At 36.9% G+C, this 17,392-nt stretch overlaps 1 protein-coding gene and 1 non-coding gene across 2 annotated transcripts; both read right to left on the bottom strand.

Annotated features, from left to right (window-relative positions):
* Positions 1–4,636: 4,636 nt before the first annotated feature.
* LOC112778463 (uncharacterized) lies at positions 4,637–6,313 on the bottom strand. The gene has a single exon (XM_025822777.1). The coding sequence runs from the start codon at positions 6,311–6,313 to the stop codon at positions 4,637–4,639; it is 1,677 nt and encodes a 558-aa protein (XP_025678562.1).
* A 5,604-nt stretch (positions 6,314–11,917) lies between these two features.
* On the bottom strand, positions 11,918–12,025 carry LOC112780860 (small nucleolar RNA R71). Its single transcript, XR_003191669.1, has one exon. It is a non-coding gene; the product is annotated as a small nucleolar RNA R71 (small nucleolar RNA).
* Between the last annotated feature and the right edge of the window lie 5,367 nt (positions 12,026–17,392).

The raw sequence follows: 17,392 nt of genomic DNA, 5'->3' as shown, positions 1-17,392 counted from the left end.
GCATTAAGGTAAATGTACACCATCCAATGTCAAGAGATTGCCTAATCAAAGAATAGGGTTCAAAGAAGAGTTACAAGTTCGAAGGCAATTCTCATCACGTGGTATTCTTAAAAGGTAAGCATGAGGATCTTAAAACTAACACTACAAGAAAACAAGCTTTTTGCTACGCTTTTAAAGCGTGGCGAAAAGTCCGAAAAAGCATAACGATAGCTTTTCGCCACGCTTTTTGAGCTACCGGCACGCTTTTGAAAGGGTCACAACTGCAAGGGTGCTGGTTGCTCTATCGCCACACTTTTGCTGACCTATCCCCACGCTTTTTTTCTTGCCACGCTTTTACAGATCGACACGCTTTAAAAGCGTAGCCATATGTGTTAGATATGGCTACGCTTTTAAAGCGTGCCAATATCAAGATATGGCTATGCTTTAAAACCGTGCCAATAGCAAGACATATGGCTACGCTTTTAAAGCGTGCCAATAGCTGTGAGATACAGCTACGCTTTTAAAGCGTGACTGTTAATACCCACTGTAACGTTTATCGCCACGCTTCCAAAGCGTGGCAACAAGTGGAGATATGGCTACGCTTTAAAAGCATGCCAATAGGTACAGAACTAAATTACAGCCATGCTTATAAAGCGTGGCTGTTGATTGCTGCTGTACAATATAGCCACTCTTTTAAAGCATGGCTGTAAGTTAGTTCAGTACCTATTGGCACTATTTTTTTTATAAACCTTACAAAATCATAGATAATTTTAAAATTTAAAAGATTACTAATTTTAAATCAACTAATCATTGCTTCATAAACTTGTCACAGAAAAAAAGTGTTTGATCACATGATATACTCTAACAAAATACCAAAAATCAAAGTCTCATCCACTAGCAATTTCCTAATACATAAATTACAATTCCAACATGGGTTAAATTATCTAGATACTTCCTTTACACTTGATTACAAAATATAAAACTTCATGATTACTGATCATCATTGTGAGCGAAATTGTTTTCAACACTGCCCTGCATAATTTTAAATGGTGTGTGTTAGTGCATCTTATACCAAACAAAAAAATGAAAAGACATATTATCAACAAACTGTGTTGTGTTATAGTCGTACAATACTTGTAACCAGCAAAGGCTTTTCTTTCATTATATTGAAAGTCACTATACTTTTTTTGTTCTTAAAGTTTTCAAAAAAGGGAAAGGGTACTGATATAGGAAGCTAACAATCAAACTGCCCCCCTCCCCCCTTTTTTTTTGCTGCAACTATCACATGTTTTAACTTAACAATGGTATGTATTCACAACCAAATTAACCATTCTTGTAGCCCTATACTGCACCTGCAGTCATATGCATGCACATAAGTTTATTCTAGCAACTAGAGAATCAATACAAATTGCATATGGATTCTATAACAGATTTTTTCTTCTAATTAATAAAGGTGGGAAAAGAAAGAAAGAAAAGACCAATCCACAACAAATAGATCAAGCAAAATAAGATATACCATGAGAGCCATTAATTCCTTCTGGAGTTTGCAAAAATCAAAAGAAAAAAAACCATTAAAATTCAATTATGGTTTCTTTTCATTTCCTTTTTCCAATTTGATTACGAAAAAGTGCAAATTCAAAGATTTCTCGTGTTTTCCAAAATTGAGATTCAATACCACACTAAATACAAAACAAAACACTACTAAAAAGTCAACAACTTTGAATTCAGATTCCAATTCCACACCATTAGCACCATTTATATTATTTTATCTCACTATCAAATGTCCAAAATCAACAACAACAATAAGTCAACTACTTTGAATGGAAATATATCGAATATCCAAAGATAATGACTTACATCTTTGGGTGGAATATGAGTTGATTCGGAGGAGCGAGGAGTATATCTCGGTCTGCTACTTGAGGCATCCAAAGGAGAATTTTGGGCAGCCTACACTAAGGCTGCTACCTCTTCCTCACTCATTCCAGGGTTGACTTGGTGCACCAATACCTTTAATAAACTACATACACCGTCCATCTTCTTCTCTAATGATTCAACCTTGTTGTTGTATTCAACTTTGACTTGTCGAATCTCCTCATCCTTTTTAAGAGACCTTCTTGTAATCGAAGCCCCATAACAACGAACTCGACCTGGTTGGTCCTTTCCTAGCACTCCTACAAATGCATCCTCATCATTTTCCCTGCCTCTATGCGGGTTTGAAGTTCAGCCTGTCAAAAGTGAGGAGCAATAAAATACAAAGCCACATTAACTCAATATTAATAGAAATCACTATAGAATTTATATTGTACAAATCCAAATACAAATACAAACAACTCACAATTGTGCTTTGTGTTTTAGCATCAATTTCTTTTCCTTTTTTACTTATGCGAGTTGCTATGAAAAATTCAACTCTTGATGGTTCTTCACTGTTCTCTTTAGAGTCGCGCTAGAGTACATATAGAAAAATTTACATGAAGCATACTGACTAGAAAACTACAACATGAATATAAATGAGAAATCACAAAAAAACAAGTTATATTACCAGCTGCTTGCGCACTATTCCAAAATTTGTGGAACCCATCCGGTGAGGACATGTTTATTTTGACCTATTTTCAGCATTCTTAGTAGACACAGCCTAAATATAAACATAAAAAAGAGATGTTATTATTCTTAATAAACATGTTTTCTTGTTTTTTCAAAATCACACTACTTTTTTCGAAAACACCAAGTTTAATCACATAAAGAACTAAAAGACAATGTTACCTTGACAGTTGGAAGACTCCAATACTGAATTAGTTTGCGAAATTGAACCTCAGGGATCTCTAACGGTCGGTTCTTTATCATTTCTTTCTTTGTGTTGTACTTCAAGAAATGTTCCTTTTTTATTTCGCCTTTGTATTTTTTCCATGCACGACAAAATCCCTTCATTACCCACGGCTTTGAAGCTATTGGAAGAATGAATTTTTGCTAAACAAGACAACAAATTAGACTGTCAAAGGTTAGCATAAATAAAGTAACAAATAAATTTTAAAAAAATTATCTATAATTCTATAGTTACATACATTGGCATACTCCCACATGTCCTCTTTGAGGTTTTTAGGCACACCATGCCAACTAGTATATAGCAAAGTCACAAAACGAAGATTTCTAACTGTTGTGCCCAAAAGTTGGTTGAGGTTAGATACAACCTCCTTGGTTGGACCTATAGGCTGCCCTCCAAAAAATTCCACCTCCCGTCGATCATAAAAATCAGTGGCATGAAGCTTTTTGCACATAGTCTTTCCACGAGTTTTCTTCCATAGTCTCACCACGTTGTTTGGCAAACATATTTGGAGCCACATCTATAATAGTTGCTCGTAGATCATTCCTCACTAGATCAACTTCGCCATTATCATTTGGGAGACTGGGAATCACTTCAGGTTCACATGGCTCCCTTGCATATATTATGGGGGAATCAGACTCAAAGGCCATCACTTATCCTAAATAAATCTCTTGGAATTGTTTTCATAACATAGTGTTTGTCACTCACATATGGGTCTTGCACATAAAAGCATTGGTTTACTTGGGATGCTAGGACAAATGGTTCTTCTTGGTAGCATTTTTTACTGAAATACACATATGAGAGACCAAAGTTGTCTTTTGCAACTGTATACCACTCACACTTAAACAGGACTACCTTAAATTGGCCATAATAATCTAATTCAAACATATCAACTATTCTACCATAGTAGGTTACTTTTGCTTCAATTGGGTTCTTATCTTTCACAGTAGCAAAACTAGAAGTCAATGCCTCCAATGTGACACCACTATTTTGGGTTTTACGTCTTGCATCACGGTGCCTTGTATGGAACCTATACCCATTGATAACATAACCTGAAAATCTTTTTGCAACTCTATTTGGACCCCTAGCCAACCCTTTTACCCAACCAGGCACATCCTTTTTCATGGCACGAGTTTTAAACCATTCTAAGAACTGTTGACTATGGTCTTTGGCTTTCTCCCACTTTGTTCTTCGTGGATTGTTGTCATTTACTGCCTCCTCATGCTCTCTGAAGATCAAATATTCATATTCTTATTTGTTAGTAGGGTAAAATATTATGATTGAGGTCTACGAAATGACAATGAATCAAACAAAATACCTCATGTAGACTTCGATCTTATCACAATTGTTTAGGATGTATGCATGACCTTGTATTTCTGATTTTTCATCTAACATGAACAAATCTCCCATTTTTCCACCCAAAGGACATCCTTTGCTTAGAAACAAACTCGGAGTTCGCAGCTCATCTGAAACACACTCATCATTGTTTCGAGGGACTCTGTTGAGTCTTATCTGGACATCTTCATGCAAATATCTTGAGCAAAAATTAATACACTCATTCGCCAAATATCCTTCGACAATGGATCCTTCTGGACGACTTCTGTTACGAACATACGATTTTAGTGTGCACATATATCGTTCAATAGGGTACATCCAACGATATTGAACTGGACCACCTAACCTCACTTCATTTGCCAAATGGATAGACAAGTGCACCATTATGTCAAAAAAGCTTGGAGGAAAAATCCTCTCCAATTGGCATAATGTCTCAGCAATCTCTGCTTCTAAGTTAACTACCTCATCTAGGCTAATTACCTTCTGACATATCCGGCGAAAAAATTAACATAAGCGAACTAAAGCAATGGCAACATGGTCAGGAAGTATGCTCTTGATCGGTACTTGCAACAAGTAATGTAACATGAAATGAGCATCATGGGTCTTGTAACCAGAAATCTTCTTTTCTGTTTGCTGCACACATCGAGCGATATTGGAAGCGCTGCCGTCTGGTAACTTTGCCCCTTTTAACGCACTACAAAATATTGTTTTCTCTGCTGCAGTCATTGAGAAGCATGCCTTTGCTAACTTAGTTCTTTTACCATCATTCGTATCTCTTGGTTGAAGGTTTTTCCTGATACCCATGTCTTTAAGGTCAAAACGCGCAGCTGCATGATCTTTTGTCTTTCTAGAAATATCCAAAAGAGTTCCAATTAAGCTATCAACTATATTCTTCTCTATGTGCATGACATGAAGGTTGTGTCTAATCATGTTGAACTTCCAATATGGTAAATCAAAAAAGATTAACCGCTTTTTCCAATTTGAAATGCCATTCTTTGATCTCCTTTGCTTCTTCCCAAAAGAATTATCTACCCCTTGCAATATATGAAATACAGTTGTTCCATCTAACAACTGCGGTGGAGACCTAAGTTCAGTTTTCCCATTGAAAGATCTTTTATTATGTCTCCATGGATGGTTCATGGGTAAAAACCTTCGATGATCCATATAAATAGTCTTGTGGCTATGTTTCAGATATATAGAAGAAGTTTCATCATTACAACATGGACAAGCCAATTTTTCCTTTGTACTCCACCCAGATAACATAGCATACGCAGGGAAGTCGTTAATTGTCCATAAAAGACATGCTCTCATGTTGAATGTTTTGTTCTCTTTGGAATCATATATTTCGACACCTAACTCCCACAATTCTTTTAATTCTTCAATTAGTGGTTGAAGAAAGACATCAATATCATTTCTCGGTGATTGTGGGCCAGGAATGAGTAAAGAGAGCATAAAATAATCAGGCTTCATGCTCATCCAAGGGGGTAGATTATACACCATCAGAACAACAGGCCATGTACTATGTGTACTACTCAAAGTTCGAAACGGATTGAATCCGTCGCTTGCTAAGCCAAGTCTCACATTACGAGGCTCCTTTGCAAAATATTCATGTTGACTTTCAAATGCTTTCCAAGATTCACCATCGGCAGGATGCCTTAACGACCCATCTTTAACACGTTCATTATGATGCCAAGACATAGCTTCAACCGTCCTTGTGCACATAAAAAGCCTTTGAAGTCTGGGAATCAGGGGGAAATGCCTTAGAATTTTTGTAGCAACTTTACGAGGATTTTTAGATGAGGTAGCATCGTCCTCTTCTACATGATGCTCAATATAACGGGATGTTCCACAGACATGGCAAGATGAGTCATTCTCATGCCCGTTCCGATACAACATGCAATCATTGCGACATGCATCGATCTTTTGGTAGTCAAGACCCAAATTCTTCACCATATTCTTCGTTTTATCAAAAGAAGTAGGAATATTCAAATGTGACATTCCTTCTTTCAATAATTCTAAGAGAGAAATGAACGACGTATTACTCCAACCATGCAAGCATTTTAACAAGTAAAGACGGATGGTAAAGGATAATCTTGTGAATCCTTTACATCCAAGGTATAGTTCTTGGCTTGCCTCGTCTACCAATTTATAAAATTCTTTTGCACCTTCGTTAGGCCCCATGTTATGTCCATCAACTTGTGTAGTATCTCTGAATCTATCACATTACAACTCATCAATATTATCATTGCAATTATATTCCTCATCTGTGTCATTGTCAACATCCATAGCAACAAGTGATTCCCCATGATTAAACCACCGCCTATAACCTCTTACGAATCCATCGCATGTTAGATGGTCATACACGACATCCCTCCTTAACCAAAGTCTATTACAACACTTTGCACATGGGCATTGAATTTCTTCCCCTTGAGGAATTCCCGGTGATGAAAAAGCAAAGTGTAAAAACTTTTCTACACCGAGTTGATATTCTTTTTCATGACGTGGTGTATCCATCCAATCCTTGGACACATCCATCGAAAACCTATATATTTCAAATAGATAGCTAAGTTTCTAGTTTGAAGTCTTTACTGCTAGTCTCACTAACTACGAGTCTAGCTTCCTAATTAACTAAGAGACAATATTTTCCAAGTCTCCAAAATACTTTGAAGGCATTGGACATAAAATAGAAAAGAAAATGAAATTTTAGCAATTCTTAAAGAAGGTCCTGAAGTGAGTGCCTCAGGAAAGCACTTAAGTTGTCCGCATAACATTAATAACAAATTAATAGATGTATTTAAATTTGCATGAACCAACCTTAAATACTGTCTTAATCCGTACAACACCAGCACCAAAGTAGAAGCGCAGCAAAAGCAGAATTAGAAAGGTAGCAGCGACAGCGAATAGCGATTCGGCAGCAGATAATCAGTACCACAGCAACATCAAAGCAATACCACAGGAGCATCAGAATAAAAGAAGTGGTAGTAGTAGTGGATAGATAACTATCAAAAGCCTGTTGAAAAGCATAAAATTAAAATGCTCTTGAGAATTAAATTTTTTTCTTACTTTAAAACATAAAAAATACACGAATATAAACTCTTTTGAGAATTTTAATTCTCATCTTCAACCAGGGTGAGAGTGGCCCCTAACACTTGTCAGCCTATTTTTTTTTTACTGAAAAAAATAGCCATTGTAGCATGTAGGAACCAACCAGCAATTAACACATTTCTTGATTATTTTTCGCTGTTATATAAACTGTTTTATGAATTACTAGTACTATTTCAATTTTGACTTAAACCGGCAAGTATGTCTCAACTTTAATTTCTCTGAGATTAAAGTATATCTAGGCTGTGATTTTTCAATAATCTAATTTTAGGTCTCCTGATAAGTATACTTTAAATACAATCATTTTCAAGCCATAAGGTAATCATAATAATAATAAACTTCTACCTAAGAATAACTATATTAATTAAACATTACTCCATCAAATAGAAACAACAAAGCATGAAAAATTATGCAACTCTCTTTTTCTGTCCACAGCAATCACCTTGGAAAGACATGAGCAAGCAACTCAAAATCAGAAGGATAATGGTCAATTTAAAAGACTAAAATCTAATCAGTTTTTTTTTTAGATACTATATGTTAAAAAAAACTAACTATATATATTTTTGATCTATTTTATACACTAGCATAACAACAGCTCAATGAAAGCAACAAAAGAAGACTGCTTAGACAGAAGGCAACTAGAGTTGTTAGTTAGCTAAATGCCTAAATTTTTTGCGTTTATTTAATTAATTAATTAATTATACTATTCAGTCACGCTTAAATGGATCCCACAAGCTTTTCCATGCATGAACAGAAAAAGAGTCCTTAACTTGGTATATTGTAATGTATATATAAAATATAAATGTGAACTTGGATAGAGAAACAAGAATTCAGAATTGTGAACATGCATAAGTAACAAAACCTGTTATAGTTGTGAACTTAAGTAACAAAACAAAACATATTTTAGGCTAGCTAAGTAACAAGGATCAAATTCTTTGTAACAATCATTTGAAATTCTGTCTTAGACATTACATATGGACTGTTTCACAGTTAAGAGTATGTCAAATTGCACAACCAGAATGAGCCTTACAACCTAGACTAGACCAGGAAGGGAAAAGAATATAATTCCATCTAGCTATAAGTTTTCTTGATGAAGACTATTAAATTCCAATCTGCAAGCAGCATGCTGAATAAATGAACAAATACAACAATATTTATCAAAACAACAAGAAAGGAAGAAAAAGGATCAATAAAAAATTAAAAATAAAAGCCGTAAACAATGCAAAAGTGGACACTTGTAGTTGAATTCTATTACAAACATATCTCCATAAAATTACATAAAGGAATCTTATACCCATGAGATTCACATCCCTAAATAATATCTCTAACAGCTTAGAACACTTGAAAGACCTCTGATGAGCGGATAATTTATACGCTTTTTGGAATTGTTTTTACTATGTTTTTAGTATATTTTAGTTAGTTTTTATTATGTTTTTATTATTTTTTAAATAAAAATCACTCTTATGCACTTTACTATGAGTTTGTGTGTTTTTCTGTGATTTCAGGTATTTTCTGGCTAAAATTCAGGGACCTGAGCAAAAATCTGATTCAGAGGCTGAAAAAGGACTGTAAATGCTGTTGGATTCTGACCTCCCTGCACTCAAAGTGGATTTTCTAGAGCTACAGAAGCGGAATTGGCACACTCTCAATTCCGTTGGAAAGTAGCCATCTTAGGCTTTCCAGCAATATATAATAGTCCATACTTTACCCAAGATTTGATGGCCCAAACAGGCGTTCCAAGTCAGCTCAAGAATTCTGGCGTTTAACTCCAAAACTGGCACAAAAGCTGGAGTTAAACGCCCAAACTGGAACAAAAGCTGGCGTTTAACTCCAAGAGAAGTCTCTACACATGGAAGCTTCAATGCTCAGCCCAAGCACACACCAAGTGGGCCCGGAAGAAGATTTATGCATTAATTACTCATTTCTGTAACCCTAGGCTACTAGTTCTCTATAAATAGGACCTTTTGATATTGTATTTTCATCTTTGTACACATCTTTGGACGTTTAGTCCCTAGACCTTGGAGGCTGGCCATTCGGCCATGCTTACACTATTATCACTTTTGTATTTTCAACGGTGGAGTTTCCATACACCATAGATTAAGGTGTGGAGCTCTGCTGTCCTTCATGAATTAATACAAAGTACTATTATTTATCTATTCAACTCAAGTCTATTTCTTCTCCAAGATATTCATTCGCACCAAAGAACATGATGAATGTGATGATTATGTGACACTCATCACCATTCTCACCTATGAACGCGTGACTGACAACCACTTCCGTTCTACATGCAAACAAGCTTGAATGTGTATCTCTTGGGTTTCTAATCTAAGATTAGAACCTTCGTGGTATAGGCTAGAATTATCAGCGGCCATTCCTGAGATCCGGAACATCTAAACCTTGTCTGTGGTATTCTGAGTATGATCTGGGAAGGGATGACTGTGACGAGCTTCAAACTCGCGATTGTTGGGCGTGTGACAGACGCAAAAGGATCAATGGATCCTATTCCAGTGTGATTCACGTTTAAGAGCTCCAAGTCCTTTGGCACTATTGTTGATGATCACAATTTCGTACACCAAGTTTTTGGCGCCGTTGCCGGGGATTGTTCGAGTTTGGACAACTGACGGTTCATCTTGTTGCTTAGATTAGGTACTTTTCTTTTTATTTTTCAGAATTTTTAAGGATGAATTCTAGAGTTTCAAGGTGATGTTCTTATCATCACAAAAGCTGATTGATTCTCATCAATTTAGCTGCTGAATGTAATGTCCTGCTGAAGCTTGGCCAACCATGTCTAATCTTTCTAGACTGAAGCTTTAGACTAACATTGCATGATTCCTGGAATTCTTATTAAAAGTTTTGAATCCCTTCATTTTCTTTTTCATATAAGTTTCCAAAATCACAAAAAAAAATTATAAAATCATAAAAATAAAAAATATTTTATGTTTCTTGTTTGAGTCTAGTGTCAATTTTTATGTTTGGTGTCAATTGCATGCCTCTAATTTTCGAAAAATATGCAATATGTTCTTCATTAATCTTCAAGTTGTTCTTGATGATTTCATTGCTCTGATCTTTAAATTCCCTTGTTTTGTGTGTTTAGTTGTTTCTCATATGCATTCTCAATTTGTTAGTGTCTCTTATATGAAAATTTTTAAGTTTGGTGTCCTGCATGCATTGTTTGTTTGATTTGAGTTTCCTAAGATTAGTTGTATTTTGATTGTTTCTCATCATTGAAAAATTCAAAAAAATTTTCAAAACTATGTCTTTTCAAGTCAATAATACAGAGAATTGAAGATTCAGAACATTCAGCAGAGGAATCAAACAGAAAAAGCTGGGCGTTCAAAACGCCCAGTGAAGAAGGAAAACTGGCGTTTAAACGCCAGCCAGGGCACCTGGTTGGGCATTTAACGCCCAAAAAGGTAGGATTTTGGGCGTTAAACGCCAGAATGGATACCATTCTGGTCGTTTAACGCCAGGATGACACTAGAGGGAAGATTTTGTTTTTAATTCAAATTTTTTTCCAAATTTTCATAATTTTTCAAAATAAAATCTTTTTCAAATCATATCTTTTCAATCATATCTTTTAAAAATCAATTTCTTTTCATTTTTTTTATTTATTACTATTTTCGAAAATCCTTTCTACAATTAGTGATTTAATTCAAAATTTTCAAGTTGTTACTTGCCTATTAAGAAAGGATCAAATTTTAAATTCTAGAATCATATCTTCTAATTTCTTGTTAGTCAAGTAATCAACTTTAATTTAAAAACTTTCTCTTTTTAATTTGATTTTCAATCATATCTTCTCAATCATATCTTTTTAATTTCTAATTTCAAAATCTTTTTCAAAAATCACTTAATTTCTTTCCCAATCTTACTTTTCGAAAATCTCAATCAAATTTTCAAATTTCTTTTTATTATTTCAAAATCTTTTTAATTTATTTTCAAAAATTCTTCCCCTCTTCTCACATCCTTCTATTTAAGGGACTAACACTCCTCCTCAAGGTGCAATTCGAACTCTATCCTTCTTTATATGTTCGAATTCCCTTCTATCTACCTCCTCCTTCTATTCTTCTTTTCCTCTGACACCTCAAGGAATCTCTATACTGTGACATAGAGGATTCCCTACTTTCTTGTTTTCTTCTCTTTCATATGAGCAGGAACAAAGATAAAGGCATACTTGTTCAAGCTGATCCTGAACCTGAAAGGACCTTGAAGAGAAAGCTAAGAGAAGCTAAAGCACAATTCTCTCTAGAGGACCTAACAGAGCTTTTCAAAGAAGAAGAAACCATGGTAGCCGAAAACAACAATGCCAACAATGCAAGGAAGGTGCTTGGTGATTTTACTGCACCTACTCCCAACTTCTATGGGAGAAGCATCTCAATCCCAGCCATTGGAGCAAACAACTTTGAGCTTAAGCATCAATTAGTTTCTCTAATGCAACAGAATTGCAAGTTTCATGGACTTCCATTGGAAGATCCTCCACAGTTCTTAACTGAATTCTTGCAAATCTGTGACACTGTCAAGACCAATGGGGTTGACCCTGAAGTCTACAGACTCATGCTTTTTCCTTTTGCTGTAAGAGACAGAGCTATAACATGGTTGGATTCACAACCTAAAGAAAGCTTGAACTCTTGGGAAAAGCTAGTCAATGCCTTCTTGGCAAAGTTCTTTCCACCTCAAAAATTAAGCAAGCTTAGAGTGGAAGTCCAAACCTTCAGACAGAAGGAAGGTGAATCCCTCTATGAAGCTTGGGAAAGATACAAGCAATTGATCAGAAGGTGCCCTTCTGACATGCTTTCAGAATGGAGCATCATAGGTATTTTCTATGATGGTCTGTCTGAACTATCCAAGATGTCATTGGATAGCTCTGCTGGAGGATCTCTTCATCTGAAGAAGACGCCTACAGAAGCTCAGGAACTCATTGAAATGGTTGCAAATAACCAATTCATGTACACTTTTAAAAGGAATCCTGTGAATAATGGGACAACTCAGAAGAAGGGAGTTCTTGAGATTGATACTCTGAATGCAATATTGGCTCGGAATAAAATATTGACCCAACAAGTCAATATGATTTCTCAGAGTCTGTCTAGAATGCAAGCAGCAATAGGCAGTACTAAGGAAGCTTCCTCTGAAGAAGAAGCTTATGATCCTGAGAACCCAACAATGGAAGAGGTGAATTACATGGAAGAACCCTATGGAAACACCTATAATCCTTCATGGAGAAATCATCCAAATCTCTAATGGAAGGATCAACAGAGACCTCAACAAGGTTTCAACAACAATAATGGTGGAAGAAACAGGTTTAGCAATAGCAAGCCTTTTCCATCATCTTCTCAGCACCAAACAGAGAATTCTAAGTAGAGCCACTCTGACTTAGCAGCTATTGTCTCTGATCTAATCAATACCACTCAAAGTTTCATGACTGAAACAAGGTCCTCCATTAGAAATTTGTATTCTTCCTCTGAAGAGGATGAAGATGTTACTGAAGAGCAAGTTGCTAAGTACCTTGGAGCAATCATGAAGCTAAATGCCAGGTTGTTTGGTAATGAGACTTGGGAGGATGAACCTCCATTGCTCATCAATACCTTGTACCATAGGCACCATGACCTTTGAGAATGCTCTGTGTGACCTGGGATCAAGTATAAACCTTATGTCTCTCTCTGTAATGGAGAAGGTAGGGATCATTGAGGTACAAGCTGCAAGAATCCCACTGGAGATGGCAGATAATTCAAAGAAACAGGCTTATGGACTTGTAGAGGATGTCTTGGTAAAGGTTGAAGACCATTACATCCCTTCTGATTTCATAATCTTAGAGACTGGGAAGTGTATGGATGAATCCATCATCCTTGGCAGACCCTTCCTAGCCACAGCAAAAGCTGTGATTGATGTTGACAGAGGAGAATTGATCATTCAAGTGAATGAAGACTCCCTTGTGTTTAAAGCTCAAGGATATCCCTCTGTATCCATGGAGAAGAAGCATGAAGAGCTTCTCTCAATACAGAGTCAAACAGAGCCCCCACAGTCAAACTCTAAGTTTGGTGTTGGGAGGTTCCAACATTGCTCTGAACATCTGTGAGGCTCCATGAGAGCCCACTGTCAAGCTATTGACATTAAAGAAGCGCTTGTTGGGAGGCAACCCAATCTTTAATTATCTATGTTAAATTTCTATTTTCTTTTGTTATTTTATGGTTTCTATAGGTTGATGATCATGTGAAGTCACAAAAACAATTGAAAAAGCAAAAACAAAAGGTAAAACAGAATGAAAAATAGAACACCCTGGAGGAGAAACTTACTGGCGTTTAAACGCCAGTAAGGGTAGCAGAATGGGCGTTAAATGCCCAGTCTGGCACCATTCTGGGCGTTTAACGCCAGGAATGGGCAAGAAGCTGGCGTTTAACACCAGGAATGGGCAAGAAGCTGGCGTTAAATGCCAGAAATGGGCAGCAGCCTGGCATTTAAGGCCAGGATTGGCAGAAAGGGGCGTTTTTGCACGCCACTTAGTGCAGGGATGAGATATCCTTGACACCTCAGGATCTGTGGACCCCACAGGATCCCCACCTACCCCACCTCTCTCTCTCTTCTGCACCCATTTACCAATCACCTCAATACCTCTTCCCCAAAAACCCCTCACCTATCAAATCCCACCCTCTTCTCCATAAACCCTTCACCAATCCACATCCATCGTTCATAAAACGTCACCTACCTCCCCATTCAAATTCAAACCACTTTCCCTCCCAAACGCACTCTATATGGCCGAACCATACCCCACTCTCCACTCCTATATAAACCCATCTTTACTCCTTCATTTTCACACAACCTAAACACTACTTCTCCCCTTTGGCCAAAACACAAAGCCCCCTCCATCTCCTCTATTTCTTCTTCTTCTACCCTCTTCTTTCTTCTTTTGCTCGAGGACGAGCAACCTTCTAAGTTTGGTGTGGTAAAAGCTAAAGATTTTTTGTTTTTCCATAACCATTAATGGCACCAAAGGCCGGAGAAACCTCTAGAAAGAGGAAAGGGAAGGCAAAAGCTTCCACCTCCGAGTAATGGGAGATGGAGAGATTCCTCTCATGGGTGCATCAAGACCATTTCTATGAAGTTGTGGCCAAGAAGAAGGTGATCCTCGAGGTCGCTTTTAAGCTCAAAAAGGGCGAATATCCGGAGATCCGGCATGAGATCCGAAGAAGAGGTTGGAAAGTTCTTGATGTGCGGAAAACGATCTGACACAAAACTCATCGGCAAGTGCACCGGGTCGCATCAAGTAATAATAACTCACGGGAGTGAGGTCGATCCCACAGGGATTGAAGGATTGAGCAATTTTAGTTTAGTGGTTGATTTAGTCAAGCGAATCAAGATTTGGTTGAGAGATTTGTGATGTGCAGAATTTAAATTGCATGGAAAATAAAGGGAATGGGTAATTTGCATGAAATTAAAGAGAACTGAAATGTTAAAGTGCTAAATCTTAAAGAGCAAAAAATTAAATGGCAGAAACTTTTCTCCCAAAAGTTTGAGCTAAAGTTTTAGGCAAACTTTTGCTCAAGCTTTTTGTTCCCTGGTGTGTTTTCACTTATCCGAAAGTTTGAGCTAAAGTTTGAGGCAAACTTTTGCTCAAACTTTTTGTTCTCTTTTGCTCCTAGCCATTCCTTCTTGCTTCAACCTTTCTCCAAGCTTTCTTCACCTATCATTAATCTACCAAACACATCAAAGCTATGCTCAAAATCATGAGTTTGTCATTCTTTCATAATATGTGGCAGTTATAGCATAAATCCTCATGAAATTGCATTAATTCATCTATGGTTGATTAAATCAAAGAAAACATGGAAATCTACCCAATTGGCTTGCTTATGGCTCAAGAAAGTGCATAATTCAATTGAAATATAAAGAAAAAGGCTAGTAAAACTAGGCTAAGATGACTTGTCATCACAACACCAAACTTAAAGCTTGCTTGTCCCCAAGCAAGAAAGGAATTATGCTCAAAGGTTCTTTCAATCAGAATGGATTTGAAAAATTACATGTACTGTCCTGTGAGTGAAGTGATCAAGTGACAGTGGGGTGAACTCTAAATCATGTGCTCATGCAAGGGCCTCAGTGCTTACTAGTCCCTACATCTTGGAAGTCTTAGGTCTTAGGATTTTCATCCAAATGGTATCATGGAGGTCTCTTTATATGTAATCACCTTGAAGCAGCTTATGGTTTTCTTGCTTTGGCCTTGACTCTAAGTGTCATATCTCAAAGCGGCTCTTTAGATAAGCTTTCAATCAATACTCCCAAACCAGTTGGTTTTAAGGTATTAGGTGTTAAAGCACCCCTAAGGATTTACTTGCTCAAGCCTCTTTCTTTGATACAATTCGACCACAAGCATTTACTAGGATAACAACTCTTTGAGTTTTTGTTTCTTCTTTCTTTTCTGCCTAGTAATTGATGCTCAGAGCCTTGGGCCATGTTCTTTTTGTTTTTGTATTTTCTTTATTTTCTTTTGTTTTGTTTGCTGCTTCTTGGATCAATAAATTTTTGAGAATCTCCACAATACTTCTTTGAACTTCATGTCCCGCCTATGAGCTCCCATGCAAGTTTTCATAAGCATGCAACCTCAATACATTATCATACAACTAGAACCGTCACTTCTCCTAATCTTTTGTTTGCCTCAAAATTGTTTAATTCCTCAATCCTTCTTTTCAAAGAACTTTCATGTGATGCATTTTTGAAGTATTGAGTGCAAACAAGTGTGAAAAGTGTAGTGTTGTGAATAATCAAGCATCTTGCTTATTGAATTGCAGAAAAACTATATTAGACAGAAGGACAGATAGGGGTATAATATAACTTTCAATCACAGCAATATCTGATAATGAATAATACAACCTTTTGGAGTCTACTTGCTGTCCTCTTCCTCATCATCATTGTTGGTCTTCACATTCCTCTTTCGTCTCTTTGATTGATGATGCTAAATCTTCCCAAAAGTTTGTATGGTACTCTGCAGTGATATTTGAAAGTTGCTTGTTCCCCAAGCACTTAGAAACAATGGTTAGCATGCATGATTTATTTGTGGGCCTTTGTACTTACTTTGGTGTGGAAACACCAAACTTAGTACCTTGCCAATGGTCCTTGTGCATCAGATTAACCATGTGTAAAACTCTTTTTCTTTTTCAAAAGTGACAAAACTGGAAACTTAGGAAAAGATAGCATAGTTAACCAGTTTATCTAAATGCTTGAAGCTAGCATTATGCAGAAAATGAGAATGCGTTTTATGATGGGATTTTGGTGGAACACCAAACTTAGAATCCTTCATTCTCCCTTAGATTGTTTTGGTGTGCAACACCAAACTTAGCTTCTTGCAATATAGATAAAACTAAGTAACCTTTTTATTGAAATAGCTATAAAAAGAAAACTACCTCAGGTTGGGTTGCCTCCCAACAAGCGCTCTTTTATTGTCATTAGCTTGACATCCTTCACCTTCTGATCATGGAAGTTGAGGCTTCTGTTGCCTTTGGTTTCCCCCTCTCACCGTGGGCTTTTCCTTGATGATTGTTTCTTTTCCTTTAGCCTTCTCATTTTTTTCCATAACTGCTTTCCCTTTCAACCCAGCAGCTTTTTCACTGTTCTTTGGGTCATCTTCAGTGGCCCTTAAGGATATGATTGCCTCTCTCTCGCCCAATTCAGCAAGGTTTTGAACCAGTTGTTCCATTTGCTTTTCAACTCTTCTGAGTGAGGCCTCTTGGTTCCTGCTTATCATCTCTTGATTTTTCCTTATTTCTTCCTGCTCTACTGTCATCATTTCTTGCACCTTCATGTATCTTTCCATCATCATTTCTAGGACATAGAGTCTTTGAGAGTTTAGAATTGGTTGTGGTTGTGTCAACTGTGATGGTTGATGAGAGTCATTTTGGGCGAGTGGTGAGATAGGACGGGGTTGGAAGTGTGTGTATTGGGATGGTGTGTGATGATTGTTGTTGTGGGGTGGTTTTTATGTTGGTTTTTGAAGTAGGGGTTGTTGCAGTTGAAGTCCCTTGGTTTTTGATTTTGGTTTTCAACCCCTCTCCAGTTAGATTGAGTTCTCCAAGGTGGGTTGTACACATCATTCTGAGTCCTACGTTGGAACATGCTTGAGGAGCTGTCTGGAGAGTGTGATCGCTCATGACATTGTTTCTCATAGTTAATTACTTCAGA

Source organism: Arachis hypogaea, chromosome 19 (assembly GCF_003086295.3).
Source record: "Arachis hypogaea cultivar Tifrunner chromosome 19, arahy.Tifrunner.gnm2.J5K5, whole genome shotgun sequence".
Lineage (NCBI taxonomy): Eukaryota > Viridiplantae > Streptophyta > Magnoliopsida > Fabales > Fabaceae > Arachis > Arachis hypogaea.
The sequence above is the reverse complement of the archived record's forward strand: the minus strand, read 5'-3'. Positions and strand labels throughout refer to the sequence as shown.